The sequence below is a fragment of the Notolabrus celidotus genome, chromosome 19 (assembly GCF_009762535.1).
Source record: "Notolabrus celidotus isolate fNotCel1 chromosome 19, fNotCel1.pri, whole genome shotgun sequence".
Lineage (NCBI taxonomy): Eukaryota > Metazoa > Chordata > Actinopteri > Labriformes > Labridae > Notolabrus > Notolabrus celidotus.
The window spans coordinates 30,329,457-30,356,550 of record NC_048290.1 but is presented as its reverse complement, the minus strand read 5'-3'; the positions used below and the strand labels follow the sequence as shown (position 1 = coordinate 30,356,550).

General features: G+C 40.6%; 1 protein-coding gene across 1 annotated transcript in view; it reads left to right on the top strand.

Moving 5' to 3' along the window:
- Window positions 1-8,952: 8,952 nt before the first annotated feature.
- Window positions 8,953-27,094, top strand: part of grin3a (glutamate receptor, ionotropic, N-methyl-D-aspartate 3A) — an 87,850-nt gene continuing 69,708 nt past the window's right edge. Inside the window, exons 1-2 of the mRNA XM_034709005.1 lie at window positions 8,953-10,333; window positions 23,436-24,181. Coding sequence (XP_034564896.1) covers window positions 9,584-10,333; window positions 23,436-24,181 — 1,496 coding nt within the window. The 5' untranslated portion in view covers window positions 8,953-9,583. The remainder of the gene's footprint in view (window positions 10,334-23,435; window positions 24,182-27,094) is intronic.

Here is a 27,094-nt window from a genome sequence, read left to right as displayed (position 1 = left end):
ATATATAACTTTTGATTATGTTCATGTTAATGTTAGTTATTATTAATGTCCATAATTACTACTTAGGTTTTTTGCACAATGTTTACATTAAAATAGTTTAAGGCATGACAATTAAGAAATTCTATTTTTTCATGAATAAAAGTCATCTGCATAGTATTGTTTTTAAGCAGAGTCAAAGCAGAAGTTATTTTATTTGTCATGTTAATTAAGTTACTGTGTGTTTTAATTTTCTTACACAATGATCTTTAAGAATAGCAGGCTGCTTTCAGAGGCTTGCATTTGAATGTAAATTACCCAGCCATCAGACAATAGCTTTTACTTAAGTTCATTCATTAGAGGGGCCTCATTAGGCTTAATACATCAAGTACATCCTTTAGTGCCACATGATTTTGTTATTGATGTATAACAGTTTGAGTTCTGGTGAGTTTAAAAAGAAAAATCCTGAAATCTGCTGTTTGTATACTTTCAGTGAGTTAGAATGAATTGCATAAGGATGAGCTACTGGAAAACACTTTATTTCTAGTTTTTTGGCTCAGGTTCCTGACCTTGGCAGAGCAGTGCTGTAAAAGTTAAAGTCACACTGTGGTAGGTTGACTGATTTCAAACACATCAGTCTTTTATTTAACCTATTCATTCTGTTCTCTTCTTTCTTTTGGGGAATTTCCTATTGAGGGATCGGGTGTACCACAAAGAGTTTTTTAACTGGATGAACCTCATTTCTGATAAACAACAGAATTCTCTCTCTCTATTGCTTTGTATCACCACCTGCCTTGCTTGGCTAAATCACATTGTTTGAGACTAACAAGGGAGGAGAACAGAAAATAAAAAAGTATTTCTACATTCTTACAAAATATTTGTACATCATACTAGTTAAAACAGTAAAACTGTTATTCCTCTGAACAGTAGCTGTACTGGATGGAAACAATTAGAAAGCAAAATAGCCACATTAAAAGTTAAGGCAGCAGCTGGAAGCTGTGACAACAGACTGCTGAGGGGATTAAATAATTAAAGGGGAAGTTTGCGTAGCTGGTTGGAGTGTAGCAAGCCTTCCATGCAAACCAGGGTATAACAGGTGTCATTGCTCAGTCATACTTAAAGAGAACATTATTTCTCATTTTAGACAAAGCTACAAAGTTGAACACATCACATGAATGATTTATTTTACCACAGTCCTCCATGTAAAGCATTCTCATAAAAATATTGCATAAAGTGATCAAATTAGAAACAAGGGAATTTTTTTTCATCAGCCTCTTGTTTGAAATTCACAGTTTTTGGGACAGAGTTAAAATGTATAAAAGAAGGGGTAGAGTAGTTTTTGTTTTACTGAACTAAGGGTGGTTTGTTTTTTGGAATGTCTTCTTTTGAGCTAAACTCCTGGACACATTTGTTCAATCAATCAATCACAACAAATTTTATCTCAAGACGCTTTTACAAACAGAGCAGGTCAAGACCATCCTCTATGTTAAATTATTAACAAAGATCCAACATCAAGACAGGATATGATCCAGTCCCCTCTTACTGACAGGACTTCATCTTATAAGATAAGATATAAGATATTACTTTATTGATCCCCCGGGGGGGGGGAATTCAGTTGTTACAGCAACCAAGACATAAGTACAATCAAGAAAGAAGTTTCAATAAGTACAAAATAAAATAAGATAAAATAAAATAAAAATAAGTAAAATAAAATAGATAAATAAAGCTAGAATACAATTTAGATATATACAATGTTACAAATGGAATTTAAATTAAATAGCAGTAATTACAGGCAGTATTAAAAAATGATTCAGTAGTGACAGGTTGACATGGTGTGATTATGGTTGGTAATGACAAATTAAGCAATAAATAGAAATAATATTTGTATGTAATATGACCATGAGTTGCCGTTAGAATAGTAATGTAATATAACATAATATAATATAGCAAGATAATTATATAATACAGTATATTATACATTATAATGCCAGCAGCAGTCAAGAGAGAGTTCGGGATGGGATGATGGAGTGTGACAGATAGAGCAGGGATGGTATGGATCTGTTCATGGGGGGGGTCAGTGGTCAGCATGGTGCCGTTACTGTTCAACAGTCTGATGGCGGTGGGCACAAAGGAGCGCCTGAAGCGTTCAGTCTTGCACCGTGGTGGAATGATGCGCTGACTGAACGAGCTCTCCATCAGCCACAGCTCATCATGGAGAGGGTGAGAGGGGTTGTCCAGGATGGCTCGCAGTTTGTCCATCAACCTCCTCTCAGCCACTGACTCCAGACTGTCCAGTTCTAGGCCAACCACAGAGCGGGCCTTCTTTACCAGCTTGTTGAGCTTGCTGGCCTCACCCGTCTTGATACCTCCCCCCCAGCACGCCACAGCAAAGAAGAGAGCACTGGCCACCACAGACTGATAGAAGGTCTTCAGAAGCCTGCTGCAGACACTGAAGGACCTGAGTCTCCTCAGGAAGAACAGCCTGCTCTGTCCCTTCCTGTAGATGGTAAATGGACTTGTACTTATATAGCGCTTTTCTAGTCTGTCTGACCACTCAAAGCGCTTTTACACACTACTCGTCGCATTCACCCATTTATACCCATTCACTCACTGATGGTAGAGGCTGCTAACGTAAGGGACCATCAGTATTAGCTAATCTCATTCGTACACATTCACACACCTCTGAACAGCAGAGGGAGCAGTTTGGGGTTCAGTGTCTTGCTCAAGGACACTTGGGCATGTGACTGCCGGAGCTGGGATCGAACCGCCAACCTTCCGATTGATAGACGACCGACTCTACCCACTGAGCCACAGCCGCCCCTAGATGGCATCAGTGTTGGTGGACCAGTCCAGTTTATTGTTTATTTGGACCCCAAGGTACTTGTATGAGTCCACCCTCTCCACTTCCTCCCCCTGGATGAGGACTGGGGCTGGGGGCCTCCTGTTCCTCCGGTAGTTCACCACCAGCTCCTTAGTCTTGCTGATGTTGAGCTTCAGGTGATTGCTGTCGCACCACGCGATGAAGCTCTCTATCAGTCCTCTGTACTCCTCCTCGTCATCTTCACTGATGCGTCCAACGATGGAGGAGTCGTCAGAAAACTTCTGGAAGTGGCAGGAACCGGAGTCGAAGCGGAAGTCGGAGGTGTAGAGGGTGAAGAGGAATGGCGCCAGAACAGTCCCCTGGGGGGCGTCAATCTCATCTTAATCCACCATGAGCATTGCACCTCGCAGTCTTCAGCTAGTTACAGTGGCAAGGAAAAACTTCCTTTAACAGGCAGAAACCTCGAGGAGGACCAGACTCATGTTAGACAGACATCTGCCTCGACCGAGTTGGGGTTGGAAAGAGGGATAGAGGAGAATAAGAGAGAAAGAGCGATTATAGTGATGAGATGGATTGCAGTAGTGAGATAGGATCCCAGTGTGTCGGTGTGCCAGTTCCCCTGACAGTCTAATGGCCAAATTCCACCAGACCCGTGTCCGGTCTGTCTCCGATCCGTCACAGCAGGGGAGCTGATAGGTTTCTATTATAGTCAATGTGTTAACTCCAAGTGGAAATCTCCGGTCTCAAAATGATGAAGCCCATGCAGTATTTAGCGACAAGGAAAAACACATTTTTAACAGGCAGAAACCTTGAGCAGAACCAGACTCATGTTAGACAGACATCTGCTTTGACTGAGTTTGGGTTAGAAAGGGGGTTTTGATTTAATATCAGGGTTCCCACGCATCCTGAAAAAACTGGAAAACCTGGAAAACAGTTGACCAGTTTTCCAGTACTGGAAAACACCTGGAAAATGGGAGAAAAAGTAAAATGACCTGGAAAATGACTCCAACATGACTGTGTGCGATCTAACAAGGTTAAAAAAACACATCCCTATTCAACATTTGTGGCCATTTTTGTCATTCAGTTCTATTCAGGTCAATTTATGCACTGATCCTCTGATTTTTATTATTATTATTTATTTCAGTAAGGCAGCTTCCAGAGTCCTTTGCTGGCTTTTTTGTTTTTTACTAAGCTAATTTTGAATTTTTGAGAAAAGAGAAAGCTGAGATGAGAATTGCCCACCATTGTTGCTTGGTTGCACTAATAAAGTGAAGTGCTGTCCATCTGTGGTTGCATTGTTCTATAATCAATTTGCCATAATTTTTAAGCATGTAAGAGATGATTTCATGGATAGCCATAGACTGCATGTCTTCAATGTAGACTTCCACTGAGAGGAACATATTAGACTATTTAGGAACTATATTTAGACGGTCATACCAGCTTGATCATCATTGAAAATGTCCTTGAAATGTCCTGGAAAATGATCTCTGGAAAAGAGTGGGAACCCTGAATATACTTTATGTATAAATCAATTCTTTTTTAATGCAAGCTGGTCCTCTGTACAGATGCCTATGATCTTAAGCTTCATAAAAGAGAATTCACTGGTTTTTTTTTAATCATTTTATCTATGCTTCAATGTCCTCTCCAAGTTGTTGCATCTCGACCGTTGTGATCAGATGTGTGACTAACAGGGGCTTTAACCTTGACATATGTTTTTTTTGTGCCTTCACATTTCATCTGCTCATAATCCCTGCTGCTGGAGTGGGACTTGAACCGTGGAAGAATTTGCTTGGCAGGTGTAAGGGTCATTGACTCTGCAGGGTCACTATATTGCAAGCAGACACACTGAGAGACATGTAGCCAGGCGGGGAGGGAGGGAGGGAGGGAGGCAGAGCAACAGACAAGCAGACAGTTACGCAATGGTTCTGACAGAGGAAGAGGACAGAAAGGTGGGCAGATCGGCAGGGAAGAAGACAGGCGAAGGAAAAATCAGCAAATCAGACAACCAAAGCAGATACACAGGGACGTGGGTTGTTATACAACCAGACAAGGGGTCAGGGGGATATTTAGACAGGGACAAAAGAGAGGGCCAACCTATAGGTGTTCAAACTTGGCAGGCAGACAAGCATGAGAAGTCTGATGTGCTTGCAACCAAGGAGAAGGGTAGACATTGAACAGACAGAAACACAGATAGGAAATCAGAAGTAGAATAAAAAAGGTAGTTGGACAAATATAAGCAAAAAAATAAGTTATAAAAAAAAAAAGAGTGATTGTGTTGGGAAAACATTTTGATGAGGCTTCCTTTACTTTAACTGAGGAAAAATTGTCAAACTTAACAATACAAATGGCAAAAAAAATAACTTTAAAAAAATTACATTTAACATTTATGATTGTATTTATTTTCATACAACCCCAATTCCAACAATGTTAGAAGGCTGTTTTTAATGTTGATAAAACAACAAAATGTGTCCCTAAATGTTGGGACAGGGACATATTTACTATTGTATTCCATCACCTTTTCTTTTAACAACAATCTGTAAGCACTTGGAGACTAGTTTTGGGAGTTTTGAAAGTTAAATGTCTAATTCTTGCCTGTTTTTCAGCTGCCCAACAGTTCGGGGCCTTTTTTGTTTTAATTCTTATTCCATAATGCACCAATTTTTTTAAATGGGTGACATGTCAACAGGACTGCAAGCTTGCCAATTAGCACCCAGTGCCTACTACTACAGAGCCATACTGTTGTAATACATTCAGACTATGGATTGGCCTTGTCTTGCTAAAGTGTGCAAGGTCTTCTCTGAAAAAGGCATGGTCTGGGCATTTATGCACCCCCATACCACCAAGGATATTGGCTTTTAGATTGTGCACCGATGACAAGCTGGGGAATCCCTTTCCTGTTTTCATGGTTTCTGAAAGAATGTCAAATTGTGTCTTGCCCAAGGACACTTCGGCATGTGAGTGTGACTGCTGAAGCTGTGATTGAACCGGCAACCTTCCAATTGAGAGGCAACCGATTCTACCCACTGATCCACAGCCGCCCTTCATGAGCCAGTGATACACTCACACTCACTTCACTATGTACATCCTATATGACTAATAATAATTCTGTAATGCTGAAGAATAAACTGAAGAGATGGGCCACTGTTGGCTGAAAATGTGCCTAAGCTTTTTTTCAAATTATGTTTTGTTTCTATAAGCTTTACAATTATGGTAATGAGGCCACTCATGACCTATGAACCATTAACTATCATTTTGATGTACTTATCTGATCTATTTAGCTGTCCAAAGGCAGGGCTGAAATAAGACTGTTGTAGTTCCAGACTCCAGCTAATACGGAAGTCCTGGACTCCAGTAGCAACAGCTACTACTACTACTACTACTATTCATCTCATCACTACCATCGCTCTCTTTCTCTTATTCTCCTCTATATCTCTTTCCAACCCCAACTCGGTCAAGGCAGATAGCTGTCTAACATGAGTCTGGTTCTGCTCGAGGTTTCTGCCTGTTAAAGGACGTTTTTCCTTGCTGCTGTAACTAGCTAAATACTGTGAGGTGCAATGCTCATGGTGGATTAAGATGAGATAAGATCCAGTCCTGTCAGTAAGAGGGGACTTGATTGTATCCTGTCTTGATGTTGGGTCTTTGTTAATAATTTTACATATGGTGGTCTAGACCTGCTATGTTTATGAAAGCGTCTTGAGATAACATTTGTTGTGATTTGTGCTATAAAAATAAAGATTGATTGATTGATTGATTGATTGATTGCCTTTACACTGCTTGGCAGTACCTGCACCCAAATGGACTTGAAGCACTTTGTTCCTCTTACTGATCTTGTTTCCTCTTGTCTAGATCTTTGCTTGTGTTGTTCTTGTTCTCGTATGTACGTCGCTTTGGTTAAAAGCGTCTGCTAAATGACATTGTAACATTGATTGATTGATTGATTGATTGATTGATTGATTGATTGATTGATTGATTGATTGATTGATTGATTGATTGATTGATTGATTGATTGATTGATTGAACAAATGTGTCCAGGAGTTTAGCTCAAAAGAAGACATTCCAAAAAACAAACCATCCTTAGTTCATTAAAACAAAAGCTACTCTACCCTTTCTTTTATACATTTTAACTCTGTCCCAAAAACTGTGAATTTCACACAAGAGGCTGATAGGGAGATAACTCGAATATGATGATGTAAATGAATTTTAAAAAAGGGACCTCCTCAACTAAGCTCAGATCCTACAGCAGAGGTAACCTTCAACATTTGTATTGTTATTTTTTATATCACAAGCGACAATTAAAACACTGTGACTGAGATGCTCTTGAAAAGACACATGCAGCACATGGCAGCCCGGGATCTAATTTCTCTGCAAACTGCAGAATTTAATAGCAAAAACCTGGAATTGTTTTTTTGGTGCAACAACAACTATGATGACTCTTTCAGAGATCGACTTTTAAATCTCACCTTGAATGTAACACTCAATGCAATTTTCTGCTTTTTTGTTTCATCGTCTCCTGTAAAATATCTCCCTTGTATTTGTAATGCCTTCGAATCTTTCAAGAAGCTGCAGCTCTTACGCCGCCTCGAATTCCACACATTCTGCCCTCATTTACCTATTCTGCTTTAGTCCTGTCCTTACAGCATTCATTTCGCCACACCTCGTCGCATCTGTTTTCCTCTCCCTCTCTCTCCTTTTATCACTGTCCTTCTTTCTTCAACCCCCCCTACTCCCACCCTAAGCAGCTATGCTCCTTACCTCTCCATCACCTCTGCTTCTCTCAACCTTCCCCACCAGTCCCCTCAAGCAACCTCCTCCTCCCCCAGTCAAATCTCTCTCTCTCTCTCTCTCTCTCTCTCTCTCTCTCTCTCTCTCTCTCTCTCTCTCTCTCTCTCTCTCTCTCTCTCTCTCTCTCTCTCCATGTTCCTTTGAGGTCATACTGTATCTGATCGATCAGGGTCATTGATCTACCAGTATCCTGGTAAGCGAGCCTCTCATTTCAAGACAGACCATTAGCCAATCATTAATCTAGATCAGACAATTAACCGATCATTAATTTGGGTCGCTATTTAAACTGAGGCTGCTGATTGGGTCAATGGTGACCTCCGGCCTGTGGGTTACCAAAGCAACATGAGGCCCATCAGTTAAACATTCAGCCTTCAGCAGCAGCTGTTAATGATCTTCACAGCCGTTCTTAGATATGATTAAATACAACAATCTCATTAAGAGCAAGTGGCTGTATGCATTTGATTGAATTGGCTGAACAAATGAACACACACACCCACCAGGTTATGTCTTCAGAAACATCTCATAAGTACTTCCTCATAATATGTTGTCATGTTTTGAATGATGCAGGGGTTTCAACACGTTTTTAAAGCATAGAAAATCAAACTTACAAGTACATCTACCATTCAAATTGCAGGCAGAGACTGTACTAAGAAATCAAATCAGAAAAGCATCTATTAAAAAACATGGCTGCTGATGCAAGATTACCCACTAAGTACACAACCTGTCTTGCAACACAGAAATACAGAATGAATCCACATAAGTAAAACAAATGCAACCATTCCACATTGTAAATATATAAAAGCCTTTTTGTAAAAACAGAATTGTTAAGCTTTTGCTGTGACTGCAAAAACAAGTAACAGAGGTGATGATCTGTTTCTTTGGGTTGTTTTCTAGGCCAGGATGCTGTATTGGATTGCCTTAGACTAACAGGCTTAAAGGTGTTATATGCAAACATAATTCCATCAGAGACAACTTGCATGGTTATGTAACTTGCAGCCAGTACAGGTTAAAAAAGGACCTGAAAGAAAGTGTCTCTGTAATAATGAGGAAAAAGCTTCATCCAGTCTGTTACTTGACGGTTGCTTCACAGATGGGTGATGTTCTTGGTTCGATTAATCTTAAGTTTAAGGTGCAAGTCTTTCAGTCTGTCTGTCTGTCTGTCTGTGTATTTCTGTCTTGGTTATGTCTATGTTTATCTAACGTCACGCGGCTTGTTCATTTCCAAACTCTTCACTTGTCTCTGCTTGAGGGGGGTGGGGTGGGGGGTAAAGTGAGGACAGGGTTAAATCTCATTGGAACGTGCGCAGAAGACCGCACTGTGGTGCTGGAGGTCTCGCCGGTACAAGTGTCTTTACACGGGTTGACTCGAGCCAAGCGGCGCGCGCGCTCTGGTAAGGTTCTACCTTCCTTGTAAAACAAGAAGAAAAACATTTTGTCTCATTCTGTCTTCATGTCGGGTGCCGTGACTAAGTGCTGTTTACTTGGCACCTGCACTGGATGATAATGGAATGATTTTCCTTCGAAGCCATCAGATGTTTCCAGTGGTGGATTTTCCCTGTTTTGGAATGTGTTTGATGCGCATTAACCCTTTTCCTGACAAACTCCACTCTTGGCTTGCTTCCACACTCTGCTTAATTTTTTTCTGCCTCTGGGATAAGAGGAATTTTTACTGTTTGATCCCAAGACCTATTTAGCAACCAGTACGCTTGAATGATGAAAATCTTTTGAGATGAAAAACAGCACTTTTCAGGATATTTATATTGCTTGCGCGCGGCTCGTGCTTAATCTCGCGCCTCAGCAGCCTGTTGTCTGTGTCCGCGGAGGAACGCACAACTTTGCCTCGAGCTGGAGCTGGAGCGGGGGCTGCAGCCGGTCTGAGTGGCGCACTGTCAGGGCCACTTGGAGAGGGGGATCAACGGGGCGGCCCCGCCATTCGGCCGTTTCGTGGTTGGACGGGGCATCCGGTGCAGCTGTGGAGCACGGGAGGTGAAGACGGTGGTGATGATGATGAATGGCCCGGCAGCTCGAGCTGGCACTTGGATCTCGCCACCAGTTTGTTTATTATTGTGCGCTCTCGTCGCACTCCCGCCGTGCGCCCACTCGCACCCGCAGCCGTGCCAGGTGTTGAAACGGATCGGCCACACGGTTCGGGTTGGGGCTCTGCACGTTCAGCCTCGACTGCTCTCCGCCACTGCTGGAAGCGGATCTGAGGATTGGGATACAGATCGAGGTTTGATAGAGAGTGGAGAGCGTCGGGAGGAGTTGGAAAAGCAGGTAAAAACAAGTGTCAGTGCACCTGGATATGGAAGTCTCAGAACTAGGGGCACCATTAATAACCAGCGGGGAGCCAGCAGGAGTAAAAACCAGGCACGGCAGCGGGAGGAGAACACATCAAAGGAGAACCGCGTGTTCGCACCCAGAGACTCGGTCCTGCTCGCTGTGGAGGCTCTCAATCGGGCTGGATTGCTGCCATACAATTTATCCCTCGAGCTTGTCATGGCTGTCGGATCTGGGCTCGGCAAGCTGCCCGCATTCTCCTCCTCCTCCTCCTCCTCTATGGGCAGCCCCGAGGACGAAGACCCCCTCTCTTTTCTGGAGAGCGTGTGTCACACCGTTGTCGTACAGGGGGTTTCCGCCATGATTGCCTTTCCACGGAACCGGGATGAGTTTGTCAAGTTGGAGTTCGTCTCGCTCGCGCTTCAAGTGCCAGTCGTCAGTGTTGTGCAGAAGGAGTTTACGCGCCGCAGTGAGGTAAAAAGAACGAGAAAGAAGAAGAAGAAAACAAATGTTACTCTCTAATTGTTTCTGAACTGCACTTTGCCATACAGCTGCAGTGGAGCGTGTGGGTTTAGAGGCACCAGATGTTGCACAGAGAAAAATACAGATTAGGATACCCGTACACCTGTCATCATATGTCCAACAGCATTTAGTGTATAGAACCACAAAGTAGTTTACTTTACTAAAAAAAAAAAAAAAAACATCTAGGTTTTATGAAATTATGAAAATAAAATGTAAAGCCTTCATTTTAAGTACCATACCCTAATATAAGATAACAGATTCCACATTGTTGGTTATATTCATAAAGCATCTTACAGCATTAGATGAAGTATATTTTTTTCTTCTTGCTGTCTAAATCTTCAAAATAAAACATCAAATAGAGATAAGTCAGAAAGGCTCTGTCTGTGGTGCTGAAGTGTAGGCCCAGGGTGTCTGCATACAAAGGTGGTGGGTGGGGGGGTTATAAGATGTGTGTTTTATTTTCTTCTATGGAAAAGGTGAAAAGGTCAGGTCAGAGTGAAAGTTATGTGCAAGCAAATTAACACAATCTGTAAATAATGCATACAAATGCTTAAATTCATCACCTCACTGTGTGAAAATAAAGTAGAATATAAGCACACATGGAACAAGAATGGTGTTTTAAATTGTAATGAAAACTCACCAGACATGAATCCAAGAACTTCCTCCCTACCTACACACACGTTCACACACACACAATTGCAGCTGTCTAAGCTAAACTTAAGCTGTGCTGACACACTGTATTGATTTGTCTACATTTTTGGCCTACTGAGGGAATCTTATTCATACTGAGCCAATAATAAAATTGCATAACACATTTAGTATTTGGCCTATTCCAGGGGTGAATGCACACTTAACTCACAGGGAGTCAATCACGTCAATCATACAGAGAATTTCAAAGACCTTTAACGGCTTTAATAATTAAGGGAGTAAAGTGTTCTTCATCACCTGTTTTTTATTAATGAGCTGTAGTTTTGACTCGACTAATAGATACCCATCTAACTCTTATGCCTTCTGCCTGTTTGCTAAATGCCAGTGATGTAAAGCTCAAACCTCAAAAAACATCATGAAAAAGGTTTAAAAATAGTACTTGTTTCACCCTTTGCATTATAAGGAATCAGCATGTGAGTTGATTGCAGGCAGCAAGTGCCACATACTGTATGTTCTCACTTGGACAGCAACATTTATTTTTCTTAGTGCCTTCTAGCCCAACCTGTAGAATTGTTTCAGAAAATGATATAACATTGTGATCAATTCCCCATATGAATGTATGGGCAAGGTTAGAAAACTACATCTAGATTTTTTAGGTTAGGTAAAGATTTCCTTCCTGTTCAATGAAAATCAACCTTGACGGCTGGCAGAAGACCTGATGCTTATTCAATCAGCTTAGAGCTGAAAAGCTGCTTTTGTGACAAATACACCAACTGAAGATTATCTGCAGAGTTTGCAGATTGAATGAAAGGGAGAGAGAACAGGTTTAAAGTGCAAACACTCCAAATGAATCACTGATATGGTTGTCTATCAATACTTCTGGAAAGACACCTGCTGAGAGTATCTGTGAATGTTAAGTATTGAGAAAGAAGGGAAGAAGATAGAGAGAGAGAGAGACAGATTGAAAGAGAGCGAGATAAAGAGACAGAGAGAGATAATATATCACAGTAAATCTCAAACAAGTACAAGTAGACACACTTGCAGAGACACACCCGCAAAATGACTTAGAGTAGCTATGCACTGTAAACCCTTTTAATTAGGTGGTGAAAATAGGGCAAGCACTGCATATCAATGTGTGTATACGCGTTTGTTTGTGTTTGTGTGTGTGTGTGTGTGTGTGTGCATCTTGGTCAGGGCAAAGAGCATCACTGTTTTTTTTTTTTACAAACTCAACGGAGACACACATCCAAACCATTAGTTAGACTGACGGGCTCTGGGACTCTTGCCACCTACTGAGCCATAGTTGTGTGTGTGTGTGTGTGTGTGTGTGTGTGTGAGTGTCCAAGTTAATATCTAATTTCCTGCTTGGTGAACAAGGAAGCTTTTGGCCATCCAGAGTAAGCAGGTGTTAAAAGTCCAAAGCATTGCCATAACAGGTGTAGGTGTAAAGCAGCACAGTCCAACCAAACAAAGACTGTTTAATAGATGGATGAACAGATGGACAGAAACATGGAAGGATGATGAGGCAGAGAAAAAATGAGTGGGAAAAAGAGAGGCATGCAAACAAAATTTGCATGTCACATTTGTGACTTTTAGAAAAAGGCTTAACTCTCCTCTGACTCAAACAAGTTTTGCCAGCAAATCCCAACTGAAGGCCAGAGGCAATTTCTCTAGCACATATTTTTCAAACTGTCAAAACTTTTTTAATGTCTTCACAGCATGTCATGAGTTTTAATTTGACCTTTTTTTTTTTGTTTTTTTTACCTTTGCTTTGTTTCATCATTGTTATACTACGTTTAAAGCTCACAGAACATATTGGGTGATGAATAAGGGACTGACATTTGATTAAAAAACATATATATTTATATATCATTAATAATAATGAATAATAATAATTATAATTATCTTTATTTAAACTCGAAAATCATTGAGAGTGAAGCCCTCATTTACAATGATGTCGAGCAAATAGCATATATATACCCACATGTGATTTATGTGTCAGAAAAATGCAGCTGCTCAGGAAAACTGAGCATATTTATATACACTATATCAACAGTTAATTTGACCTTGATGTAGAGAGTCCAGGCTGAAGAATAGACAGGACTTTAGAGCAGAGATATTTAGCATATTAAAGGCTACAAACTGATACAACCCGAGAATAAAAATCCCCTTGGAAAGGTCAGATATATATTTGATAATAGGACCTAGCTTTAAAGTCTAAATCTATCTAATGTTTTCCCACAACACTAGAGCTTTTGAGGAGTTAAGAAACAGCATCCTATTGAGAGGCTGGGGTACTTAAGCCAATACCTGTTGCTAGTTAATCCAGTTATTTCCAAACGTATACTCTCAGCAGAGAAACGTGAGCAGATCTCCACATTAAGTTTGAGGACATATAAACAGATCTATATGTTGTAAGGTTATGTAAACAGAAACTGAGGCATGGGACACACATGTTGATTTAACAGAGCTGTCAAATCTAAGCTGATGTATCAATCGACCAATCAATCAGTCTTTATTTGTATAGCGCCAAATCACAACAAACGTCTCAAGATGCTTTTACAAACAGAGCAGGTCTAGACCACTCTATGTAAAACTATTAACAAAGACCCAACATCAAGACAGTATAAGATCCAGTCCCCTCTTACTGATAGGACTCGATCTTATCTCATCTTAATCCACCATGAGCATTGCACCTCACAGTGTTTAGCAAGTTACAGCAGCAAGGAAAAAAGTCATTTTAACAGGCAGAAACCTCGAGCAGAACCAGACTCATGTTAGACAGCCACCTGCCTCGACCGTCTAGATCTTGGAATACATTGTTGCTACACTTGTCAATTGTAGATCAATTGAGATTGTGTAGGACAGCTGTTGATCAGCCATCTGGTCAGTCTCTGTGAATCCCAAATGCTCATGGAAGACAGTCTAATAATATTGTCTTGGATGCCCATGTTGGTGAAAAAAAGGTGCCCTCTGGTGGCCCTGTGTGCAAGAGGGCTTGTTAAAAGAACCCCCTAGTGTTCCCTTTCTGAGGAGATAGCTGGGTAAAGTGCCCTACAGATTGTCCTTCCAATGGTGAACAAGTGAGTGAATCCCTTTGGGTTGCCCTTTGAAGTCGGGAACATGCGATGGGTCTTCTAGAGGGCCCATAAAAAGTATGAAATGTAAGAGCAGGCCTTCTAAGGTGCCCCTTTGGTGGGATAAACAATATACAGTCCTAATGAAGGTGTTTTGCATTGAGCTGGTGCCCCACAAGGTTGCCCCTTAGACAAACAGAGTCCCATCTAGCTGAACTACATTTGCTCGCATGGGTTAAACTCATAATTGCATAAAGACAAACAAAGACCCAACATCAAGACAGGATACAATCCAGTCCCCTCTTACTGACGGGACTCAGTGTGATCTCATCTTAATCCACCATGAGCATTGCACCTCGCAGTGTTTAGCTAGTTACAGCAGCAAGAAAAAAAAGTAACTTTAACAGGCAGAAACCTCGAGCAGAACCAGACTCATGTAAGACAGCCATCTGCCTCGACCGTCTAGATCTTGGAATACATTTTTGCTACACTTGTCAATTGTAGATCAATTGAGATTGTGTAGGACAGCTGTTGATCAACCATCTGGTCAGTCTCTGTGAATCCCAAATGCTCATGGAAGACAGTCTAATAATACTCTCCTGGATGCCCTTGTTGGTGAAAAAAAGGTGCCCTCTGGTGGCCCTGTGTGCAAGAGGGCTTGTTAAAAGAACCCCCTAGTGTGTCCTTTCTGAGGAGATAGCTTGGTATAGTGCCCTACAGATTGTCCTTCCAATGGTGAACAAGTGAGTGAATCCCTTTGGGTTGCCCTTTGAAGTCGAGAACATGCGATAGGTCTTCTAGAGGGCCCATAAAAAGTATGAAATGTAAGAGCAGGCCCTCTAAGGTGCCCTTTTGGTGGGATAAACAATATACAGTCCTAATGAAGGTGTTTTGCATTGAGCTGGTGCCCCACAAGGTTGCCCCTTAGACAAACAGAGACCCATCTAGCTGAACTACATTTGCTCACATGGGTTAAACTCATAATTGCATAAAGACAAACAAAGACCCAACATCAAGACAGGATACAATCCAGTCCCCTCTTACTGACAGGACTCAGTCTGATCTCACCTTAATCCACCATGAGCATTGCACCTCGCAGTATTTAGCAAGTTACAGCAGCAAGGAAAAACTTCCTTTAACAGGCAGAAACTTTGAGCAGAACCAGACTCAAGTTGGACAGCTATCTGCCTTGACCAAGTTGGGGTTGGAAAGAGATATAGAGGAGAATAAGAGAAAGGGAGCGATGGTAGTGATGAGATGAATAGTAGTAGTATTAGTAGTAGCTGTCGCCACTGGAGTCCAGGACTTCCGTATTAGCTGGAGTCTGGAACTACAACAGTCGTATTTCAGCCCTGCATTTGGACAGCTAAATAGATCAGATAAGTACATCAAAATGATAGTTAATTGGTTCATAGGTCATGAGTGGCCTCATTACCCTAATTGTAAAGCTTATAGAATCAAAACAGAATTTGAGAAAAAAAAAAGCTTCGACACATTTTCAGCCAACAGTGGCCCATCTCAACAGGCAGAAACCTTGAGCAGAACCAGACTCATGTTAGACAGCCATCTGTCTTGACTGAGTTGGGGTTGGAAAGAGAGAGAGAGAGAGAGAGATTGAGAGAGAGAGAGAGAGAGAGAGAGAGAGAGAGAGAGAGAGAGAGAGATGAGACGGATAGTAGTAGCAATGGAGCTCAGGGACTCCAGAAAGGTCTATGGTTAGTACATTTAATGGGACAGGGAGAGTTAAAGTAAGTGATGGGTGGGGGGAGGGGGGTAATACTTGATCGGCTTTGACACAACTTCTAATAGTTAGTGTCTAACAGTTCGTGCTGAACAGGGAGGTCATAATTAATTAGACCAATGAGCATAATTTGACTTTGTCAACAATCACATCCATCTATTTAATTTGTGGGCTCATAACTTCTCATCAAAATGGTGTTGCAAGTTTAATTGTGTTTACTTGTTATAGGATTGACAAAGTGTGTGACTGATGTCTCTCTTTGGCAATTCAGCAATTAAAAATTAAGCCCCACATGTTCTCTATATCAATTAGTGAGAAGTCCCTTTCACGTCCATATTCTTTCCAACCTGTTTTGGAGGTTTTTAGATGATTTAGCTACAGTGGGTTAATCTGGGTAAATGAAGCAAGTGCTCAAGCTTCCTCAGTATGTTGTTTATTGAAGTATGATGATTCATTTTACTTAAAAAGTAAACAAAAATTATTTGTACACAGATAATCAATGTGAATCTATTATTTTCTGTCCACATATACTGGTAAATTAATTGATGCTCATGCTGAGGATATTGGTGTAATTGCGTTATGTTCTCAGCACACCTCCACAAATACACTTGAATAGTAGGACATGGCTTACAAAATAGGCAGTTAGTCATAAATCAAGTGACATATCCAACAGTGACATATCCATGGAAATGTAAGTAAGGGGATTGGGCTGTGGAGATGTGTTGCTGTGAAATGAACAATACTAAAGCCCACCCGGCCCGCCGTGATTTTACAACATTCACAGTATGTTGATTTCCTCTGCAAAATCAACAGATCAGTTATTCCAAGGACAGGACAGTCCTTAATACACAAACAGAGTTGATTTTGTTGTCTTGAAAGGAAAACTCTCAAAATATCAGATAACTCATACATTCCACAACATAAACAACATATATGCATGTTGTGGGAGTCACTGATAATCGCTGGTACATTTCTGACATATGACATGAAAGCAGTCACTTACTGTATATCACCGTTTCAAATGTATTTCCTGGTTATGTACATGAGGAAGAAAGCAAGGGCTACCGGTTTATGGTGATCACAGTGCAGAAGTGCTGCAGCTGAGAATAAATCCTCCAATCCTCCTTAGGGATGAGAGAAGGTGAGGGTCTGATGCCCAGTGGAGTGCATTACCATTTTTTTCCCCTGACACAGGACTTCTTAATCCAAAATCCAAAATAATAATTTTCTTTTTAGTGCACCTGTTGGGTATGGCCTAAATGGAGTTGACCAATAGACTCGCAGACTTTTAGTGAAATACTTGGGGAGACGTATAGTCTATTAAACAGTTGCTAATGGCCTTTTTTTTGTGTGGGATTTGTTCTGCAAGTGTTTGTTAGTGCATGCATGAAAGTACATGACTGATTGAATGGCTGGTATGTTGTGCACTCAGTACAGTATACCAGGTGAGCTAAACAAGAAATGGCAGTGTAGCCTGATTCAAGTTATCTTTACTACAACAGGGATTATCATGCAGGATAAGATAAGATAAGATACTCCTTTATTCGTCCCACAACGGGGAAATTCATGGAGTTACAGCAGCAAACAAGAAGGTGTACAGTACAAGAATTTAACAAGAATATATATAGAAAAATATATGCATCTGCACTGGTCTTATTTTTTCTTATACCCCTGCTGTTGCAAAATACTGTACCCATGAAGCCCATGTGGAAGTGCTAAAAACTGCTGTTCTTTTGGTTCTTTTGGTGTGTTTTTTGCCATTATCTAAATTTGGTCCAATGTTCCTCCCTGTAAGCTTTGAATTTTTCTTCAATTACTGAAAGCCTTGTTTTGTACAGGTTTAGTCCCTTAAAAGAGGTCCCCTTAGAAGTCTTTATTCATCCCCTGTTGCATCTAAACAATGAGCAGAAAATTGAATTAGATTTTTCTGTGGATTTGTGGCTATGAGCTGAGCTGTAGAAAACATTACTTTATATATAGGGTAAAAAAAACATGAAAGTAATAATTGGATTGGTGTAAAGTTACAGGTGTGCTCTCTGTCCTGTGATGAAGTTTAACAGTCAGCAGCACAACAATTCAACATGATCCCATGTTTTAAGTTTCAATATTCACTCATTTATCTCCAGGGTTGTTGTTTGTAATCAATAAACTATTTGCAATCTTACAGGAGGATAACATTAACTTTAACCAGAATAATAATAACAACAACAAAAAAAACCATAATGGACCCATTGGTGTTCCAAAGGAATATGTGCAGCCTCTCAAATGTGATTTTTCAAATGACATAAAAACAGCCTAGATGGGAATACTTTTTTTCTCACTTGGTGTTATTTAGTCTTAATTTGACAGATAATGTCAGCTTTGGATCTGGTCTAGGGCAACATGAAGGGACAAATAAACAAGGCAGAAAACAAGTTAGGAGTTGGTACTAGGTATGGACGAGGCATCATACTTGCTACATGTTATTTTACCATCAGAGGGACTTTGAAGTTGATTTTCATTGTGAAAGCGTTACAAGGTTGGTTATTGTTCCAAGCATGTTGTTGTTGTGTACTGAAGGCGTTAATGGATTTTTGATGGGAATGCTATCCTTCTTGTCGATCAAACAATGTGCTCTGGATCTATAGGTGTAGCAGCAGTCCCTTATTTGTGTTGAATCAGAAAATGATCTTTTATGCTTAGGTAAGGTTGCTGAAGAATAAAGGATCCAGAGCATAAGGCTGCATGTGAGGCAGCTTATCTTTAATCACTATAATCACAATAAGGACTGATGCACAGAGGGTTTTATTTCTAAGCCTTTTAAAGGTGATAGTGAGCAATTTTAGAAATTAGATTATTTTCAAAATTAATATAGTCTATCCAAAACATTTAACAGAGAGGAATCAGGACATCCAAGTTGTTTTTTGTGGGTATAATCAATTCAGTTGGTTTTGAAGGATTTAGGTCTGGAGTGTCCTTGTAAATAAAACCCAAATGAATGGGGTTTAGAATGATCTCTACTTCAAATATGAAGGTCCTTCATAACCCCTCAGACACATGCTTAACTCTTTTTATGGTGCAGAGGGCCTTCATCACAGAATACACCTCTCTTTTCCATGACCCACCAAAGTGAAGAGCACTGGGGGTTGATTGAAGTGAAACCATATCTAGTCTACTGCCTGCTGGTCATGGAAGGCAAGGCCCCATGCTATCTAATTCTTGATGCAGTTCCCCAATGCCTCCTTTAAAGCTTGTGCCTTGATCTGACAAGAGCTTGAAGGGTTTCCCCTAATGAGATGGACATTAAAAAGAGATCACCGTTCATACAGGCCAGCACATCTAGGTGTCCTAGGCACTTGTATAGGCTGCCCCCCCCCTGCTCTAAAAAGCAAAAGGCCAAAGCATTCAATTTTAGTTAAATGTAAAGCCGGTTTGAAGGGGCAATTCTGACATTCTTGTAACCTCCAGTTATCATTCTCACTCCCTGCACTAAACCCCTCAGGAAAGCTTTCCATCTGAGAATGCCTCAGGATTCCTGTCAATGTTTCCATTGTGGGAAAAATCAACAGAGGGGTGAGCACTGCTTGTAACTGCCCCATGTAGTGACTGCAAGGTGACTTCCAAGGGTTCTTGATACATGCTGAGCTACTAGATATCAGACACTCTGGTACTTATTGTTCTTTAAAGCAGACCACAGAATAGTGACTCCCTAGTTTTTCTTTTTCTTTCATAGGAACCTCATCTGGTAACTTAGGCCAGCAGATGTCAAGAGTTAGCTCTCTCTCCTAGACTGGAGCTAAATGTCCTCCAGCCTAATAGCTCTAGCCGTGGGATTGAGATTCATATCTTTGGCATGACTGTTGATCTAGCATCAATGTAGTTTCATTATTTGTCCTCTTACACTATAGATCTGTCGGCACATTAATCAGTGTGATTTGCTGTGTGGGACCAAAGTTGGGGGTTGACTTTCATCCTGGCATCTCTATCTTTGCCAGCAAAGAAAGTGAGCGGGGAAAATGCCATCCATTTTTTCTGTTCTACTGTACTTGAACATTGAGATGGAGGGGACCCTCTGATTTCTGTGAAAGGGTTGCCTTAGTGGAAAGAGAAGGACTTGGAGTTTTTGATGAATGTGCGTCCTCCTTCATTTTACCTGTGGAATATCACTGAGCTCTTACATCAGGTCCCACTGGCTGGTTGCACTGGGTTGACACTTAATAGCAATTGATGTGCACTTTTGCTGTGATGCCTTTTGTTTTAACAACATCCCAGTCACTTCAGCTCAATGGTGGGGGAGGTTTATATGTCATCTCACCCTCATGGCAACGGGACCATAACAGGCTGTGAAGCTACAACAAAGGAGCTACAGATTATGTCTGTTAGGCATTGCACATCTTGCATTGGTTGTTTCTTTTCTCATGCTCCAAATATACACTAAGACATTAGTAGCAGTAGGCAGTAGTGGAGGCTGTGGCTCAGTGGGTAGACTTGGTCGTCTATCAGTCAGAAAGTTGGCGGTTCAACCCCAGCTCCTGAAGTCACATGCCAAAGTGTCCATGGGCAAGACACAGAACTCCGCTGTTATTCATTCTTACTCATCATCCAATTGTGTAAGATGCTTGATTCTGATTGGTCAAAACCCCTTGACAACCCCTTAACAACTCACTAAGATGAGCAAAGCCAGAGGCAAACTGATCATGTTATGTCAAATCAATCCTCTGAAAAGAGGTCTGGAACATTTTGCTTCTGCTTGTTGACACCATAGACCAGGCATGTCCAAAGTATGGCCCGGGGGCCAATTGCGGCCCGAGGTCCATTTATTTATGGCCCCAAGCTTCCATCTTAAATTGTGTTATTTATATCAAAGAAATGAATCACCTTCTGAATCATCTGTACATTTGCAGTTTCTTTCAAGCGCACAAACAAAACTAAAGTCAATCCACAACATCTCAAAAAGCTTCATATGGACTCCCTGTATAAAGCCAAAGTTCTGGGGATTCTTCAAGAGGGCAATAAAGAAGAAACACAAGAACTCTTAAAGCTGACAGGTTTTCAAATTAATGTTTTCATCATGATGTGAAAATGTTCTTGATGAACACTGAAAGTTCAGAAGACATAAACGAGGACACAAGACAAGATCAAAATTATGAAATTGTACAGAAAAGGCAAAATTAGGTGGATAAAAAATGTTCAGAACTCAGGATAATAATTATTTAGTTCTTAATATGTTGTCTGCTGGTCAGAAAAGTCTTAAAAATAACATGAAGAAGAAGTGTGATGAAATCCAGATCATGATCCTGCCACAGGAAAATAATGATAACATATTTTTTCCCACATTGCCCGACCTGAAAAACATTTTCCCCCAGAAGAAGATAAAGTTTACTAATCTTTACATGGTACTTCCTAGTTACTGATTTATCGAGAAAACATTTGAAATAATTGTTATTAAATAGAGATTTCATATATAACTTTTATGATTCCTAAGTCTCAGTAGGAGCCACTGGCCCTGAGGTATTCTGACAACATCATATGTGGTCCTCTTTGAAAAAAGTTCAGACACCCCTGCCATAGACCCTTAAAACCGCTAGTTTCCATTTGCATCAAAACAATGTGGTTAAAATGCTAGTTTCGGATAGCATGCTAATGCAGCTGGCTAAACAACATTGGTATTTATTTTACATTTTGTACCTGATCAGCATTCCTAGCAACGAGCAGGGCAGGCTGAGAGAAACTTTGAGTTTTTAGTAGCTAAAAAAAACTTATAACAGCTGTAGTAAAAATTGTGACTTTTGCCACTTTAACTTCTAAAGGTGTGTCAACTGCAGAGCTCAAAAAAGAAGGAGAGCTGAATGAGGACAGTTTCATGTTAAATTGACCGCAACAGGCAGATAAGAATCCATCACCATGGAACATTAACTGAAGTGGAATCACTGGGACTATTTTTAAAAACTGTATACATAAATTAATTTATATCAATACAATTATCTTTCAATCAAGGTTGTTTGCCACCGTGTTTGACTTTAAGCTAGTAGCCGTGTAATAAGCAGGATAATGTATGGTTAGCAGGTAGTTATGGGATTCCCAGAACTACCTGCTAACCATACATTATCCTTTACATAAAGCAGCCTCTACCATCAGACAGTAGTAGTGGAAAAGCGCTTTGAGTACAAGTCCATTTACCATTTGTAACAGACCCAGTCCAAGATTTTCCATATCCTCATGGGAAAAAAACCATCACCCCCTGTAGTAGCAGAGAGAGTGCCACATGGATGGGGGATTGGGGGACCAAGGGATCAAGGGAAAGTGTTAGCCTAATCTGCTTGTCTCATTGACCCTTCCTTTAACTTGCTTTCTTTACACTTAATATTCAAACACCTCCCAGAAAAGTACATTCTCTCTCTCTCATAGTAGAATACAACTGGAAAAGTTTTTATGTTCACTCTGTCTTAATCTTTGGTTAAGCTACAGCAGAGATCCAGTTTACAAATTCCACACCAGCACAAAATCAAGCTTTTCACTTTGGTATCTTTCTTCAATGGGTGGTTGTTGGAGTCCACACTCTTATATCATTCCTAGTCTAGGTGAAAACCACCCACCATTACTGTACTCCACCCATTGATCCACCACGTCTCATCAATCCCTAAATGTATTTATGAATTTCCTCTCAGAAGTGTGGAATAATTTTCAAGATACTTACCAAGGAGGGTTTGCTTTAAAGCCCTGGAAATGGGTCTCAGTTACTTTTCTTAAGGTTCTCAATATTTATTAAAATACAAACAGTGCACAAATAAAAATACATGCAGTGTGTTTCTTACGGTGTGAATAATAATATTCATGGGAGCCAGTAAGTGGAGGTTAAAATCTATTATATCTAGCAGACTGTGTTTGGTCTCTAGGAACAAATTGAATTCTTAGATAGAAAGTAATTCTACTGTTGCATTTATGACCTTGCTGACATTCTTCTCTTCTCCTCTCTGCTCTGCTACATCCTTTCCTCCTTCCTGTTTCCTCATTGTTTATTCCATCCCAATATAATCCACTCCTCTTTTCCTTAATGTTGCCCCTCGCCTCCTTGTCAACTGTCTCTACATTGTCCCTTTTTCTTTTCTGTCCAACCTTTTATCATCCAATTTCTCACTTTCCACTCTGTTGCAACCTACCCTCAATCCAAAAAATGCTCTGTTTTTATCCTTTCTGCCCTTTGTGAAATACAACTGACCCTCACCAAACCCCTTGTCCTCGCAATCACTACTTGTATATCCCTTTTGTCACCCTCACATTTTCATTCCGTGTTTTGTCCTCCTGCTTGTATGCTTAACCATCCGTCATTTCTTTCCTATCTCTCCAATCCCATGTCCGATGCTCTTTCCTCATCCGTCTTCCATCCAAATTGTTCTACCGTCTGTCAATTCCTTCTCACCCCCTTTCTTTTTTTCTCCTTAAATATACCTTTCAAATCCTCCTGTCCCAAATCACTCCACATTCTCAATTTCTTTTTCCTCTTCTTTCATCATAACAACTTATTTATCCTCCTTTGTGTAAACCTCTAACACCTGCTTGCTCATTCATCTCCCATCACACCTGTTTCCTGTTTATAATCCTCTCACAGAATCCACTCCATTTCCAAATGGCGATGCGGACTGTAGAGGCCCCACCATCTCGTCTCCTCTATTCCCTGCTGATGATGAATGGCTGGTGGGACATCAGTGTTGTGCTTTGTCAGGAATGGGACATTAGTGACTTTCTCCTCCTCATCAAGAATAACACCCGCTTCCACTTGGGCAATCTTGTCAATCTGACAACTACTGCCTCGACTTCGATGTCTTCTTCATCTTCATTATCTCACTCAGGAGTGGCTTCAGGTGTTGCATCAGGAATGGAGGCATCATCAGCTTTGTCTTCTTTACCTTATTTCTCCCCTGCTGCCTTGTCTCCTGCTTCTTCAGCCACTTCCTCTACTAAATCAGACCAGCAGCAGGCTCTTATGCGGCAGCTGGAGGCACTAAGGGAACCCTCATCCACCACTGGAGTGGTAACATTTGGGTGTGAGATTCGTGAATTGCGCCGTCTGTGGACACTGGCTACTCGGATGATGCTCCCAGAGTTTCACTGGGTTTTGGGGGACAGCCAGAATGTGGCCGAGCTGAGGACAGAGGGGTTGCCCCTGGGGTTATTGGCACATGGGGTTATGGGGTCCCCTTCTCTGGATCATTATGTCCATGACACGGTGGAGCTGGTTGCACGGGCAGTGGGCAGTGCGGCCCAGGAGAATCCTGCCCTGGCACTCATACCTGGAACTACTAACTGTATGGATGTACAACAGAGCAATGGCAGTTCGGGGGAATACTTGGCACGGTAGGGTAATATTTAGATACTAACTTGATCATTACTTCTACAACTTATCAGACTGTGAGGGATTGATGATGATGGTTATGATTATGATGATGGTGATGACAAGAAAGATGAGAATTTTCAAAAGGATTCTTTCCAAAAATAGTACTGTCTTGTAGAAAGTGATGTTTCCTTATAGGAGAATAAACACAAGTAAAAAATCAAAGTAATAAGTCCAAGACTGAATAAATATTTGGCATAATTTAACATGTCAATTTACAGTACTTAAAGATGACATATCATGCAAAATTGACTTTTTAATGGTTCTTTACCTGAAATATGTTTCCCTGGCATGTCTACAAACCCCCCGAGAATGAAAAAAATCCATTCTGCCCCTGTTCTGATTTCTCCACCTTTCTGTAAATGTGTGTGAAACGAGCCGTTTCAGACTTCAGTGTTTTTGTTACGTAACAACAATATCCGGTCTGTCACGGAGTCAGAGCTCAGAGCTTGTTCAGCCCATAGACTGTATAAAATAATACTGAACCCCTCCTCCGTTTTTCATTACCTGCACAAATGTGTGCTAACAAGGAGCTTAGGAGGGAGGCATGCTAGTTGTAGGCTGTCTTAATAAACACAAAGGTCAGTTTTACTCCCCACGTCTGCAGATTTGAAGATCTAGTGGATGATTTTTATTTGTCATGGATAAGTGCTAGCGCTAATTAGCAAGCCACATAGCTATATGTTCATAGCTGTAGCTGTAGCTGTAACTGTAGCTGTAGCTGTAGCTGTAGCTGTGTACCAAGACACACGTCGACATACTGACAAGTAAAACAACAAGTAACAGAATCTGTGACCAATCCTTCAGAAAGGTCCCGCTGCCTTCCTGGCAGAGGTCGGTTTAACTCCCCACGTCTGCAGATTTGAAGATCTAGTGGATGATTTTTATTTATCATGGATAAGTGCTAGCGCTAGTTAGCATAGCCACATAGCTACATGTTCGTAGCTGTGTACCAAGACACACGTCTACATACTGACAAATAAAACAACAAGAAACACTAAATCTGTGACCAATGGTTCAGAAAGGTCCTGCTACAGGATCAGATTCAGAGGGTTGAAGTAACGTGATCTCTGAGCAGCCGTGTATATTCAGCCAACATGTAAACATTAAATCAACATGCTGGAGAGCCGAGGCACATCCACTTCCTGAGGGGGCGTGGTCAGAGAGAAAACAGAGTGTTCTGATGAGGAATGAAGAAGAGGGTTTTTCAGGCATGCCAAAATCTGATTTCAAAGTGTTTCTTTGAGCATAAACTTTAAAGACATGTTTTGGGGACCTCTTAGACCAATATATATTGATGAAAAAAGCGTGATATGTCACCTTTAAGATCAAAGCTCCTGAATTTGCCAAAGATATTATTATGTTTCAGATAGGGCAGGGCAATCAATCCATAATGATAATTATCATGTTATAACTTTTTTCAATAGATGACAAATGTTCAATAAAATTGTATATATTTAAACCTGTAATTACACCCCCCAACCACTGGAAAGGGAGGGGGCGCTAATGTGCCTGAAATGCTAGTTGCCACCCAACAATAGACGGAAGAAGAAGACGTCTTATAATGTTGCAGAGTAAAAGGTAGGCGGTCTTAAAGATGTTTGGAGCTGAATGTTAACACAGCTGAAATGAGCAACAGTGACACTGAAGAAAACTCAAAACCTAGCAGCTGAAAGCAGAGTCGTTAGTCTGACACTGAGTCGACTCTGCTTTAACTATTAACTTGATATACTTAATTGAATATACTTTCAGGATGGGGGTAAAGGAAGAGCACAGAGACTACTTCTGCTGTGCAAACACTTTAAATGTTCAACACAACCGTAGTACAACTGAACACTGAATAACTGATGCATTCACTGCACTGTGGGAAACAATGGCACCCAGCTCATAACCCTTAGCAATCTTAAAGGGAAGGGCACTACTCAAAACAATATTCTATAATCTGATACACAGTATACAATTTGGTATATCTTTGTTATACATTTAAATCAAATTATTCAAATGACCTCAACCTGAGAAAAATAAGAATCTACAAACTAAAACTTCACAAAAATCTCATCAGAAAAGACCTGCTCCCTGTTCGCACTGTCAGAAAGGAGTGATTCAAGAAGCTCAGAGAACTAAATCCAGACACAAGCTTTCACTTGGGACCAAACATCTGCCTTTTAATGTAATCTATGTTGTTAATCATCAATATCAACTGATATGAAAAATATTATCGTTATAACAACTTTTTCAATATCGCCCACCTCTAGTTTCAGAAATATAAATGTATTTTTCTGCCTTTCAGACATCATTAAATCTCTACCAGGAATACCCTGACCTGCCCTCACTGGTTGATCTACAACTAGCTATTTCAAGTAATATAAAGACTTTTCTGATTCTTTGTGTTACACCAGTTTATTTTCAACAACAAAGATAAAGGAAAAATTGGCAAATCAGAAGTTGTCTTAATGTCAATCAAACACATAACTTATTTTTAGATAATCTTAATGTACATGCACTTATGAGTGAACAGCACAGCTTCACAATTATTAAAAAGAAATATCTGAATAAAGTTCTTAGTGTCTGCTTTTAAAGAAAAAGCCAAATGTATTATGACATGAATAGGGATAAATCTGGATTAGGGCCCCACCTGTTTTCTCTGTATTTGCAATACAATTTAAAACTTTTAGAAAAACACTGAAAAATCAATCAGTTTTCTGTTATTTCATGAAAAGGAATGATTCATTTGGAACTGTGTTTCTGATTGCCTTGCAATTCTAGATCCAATGTTTACTCATCTATTGTTTCTGGTTTGGTTCACACAATGTTGTGATGTGAAACGGATCTCTTGGAGCTAAATGCATGATGTAATATGTTGTCTATTGGCCGGG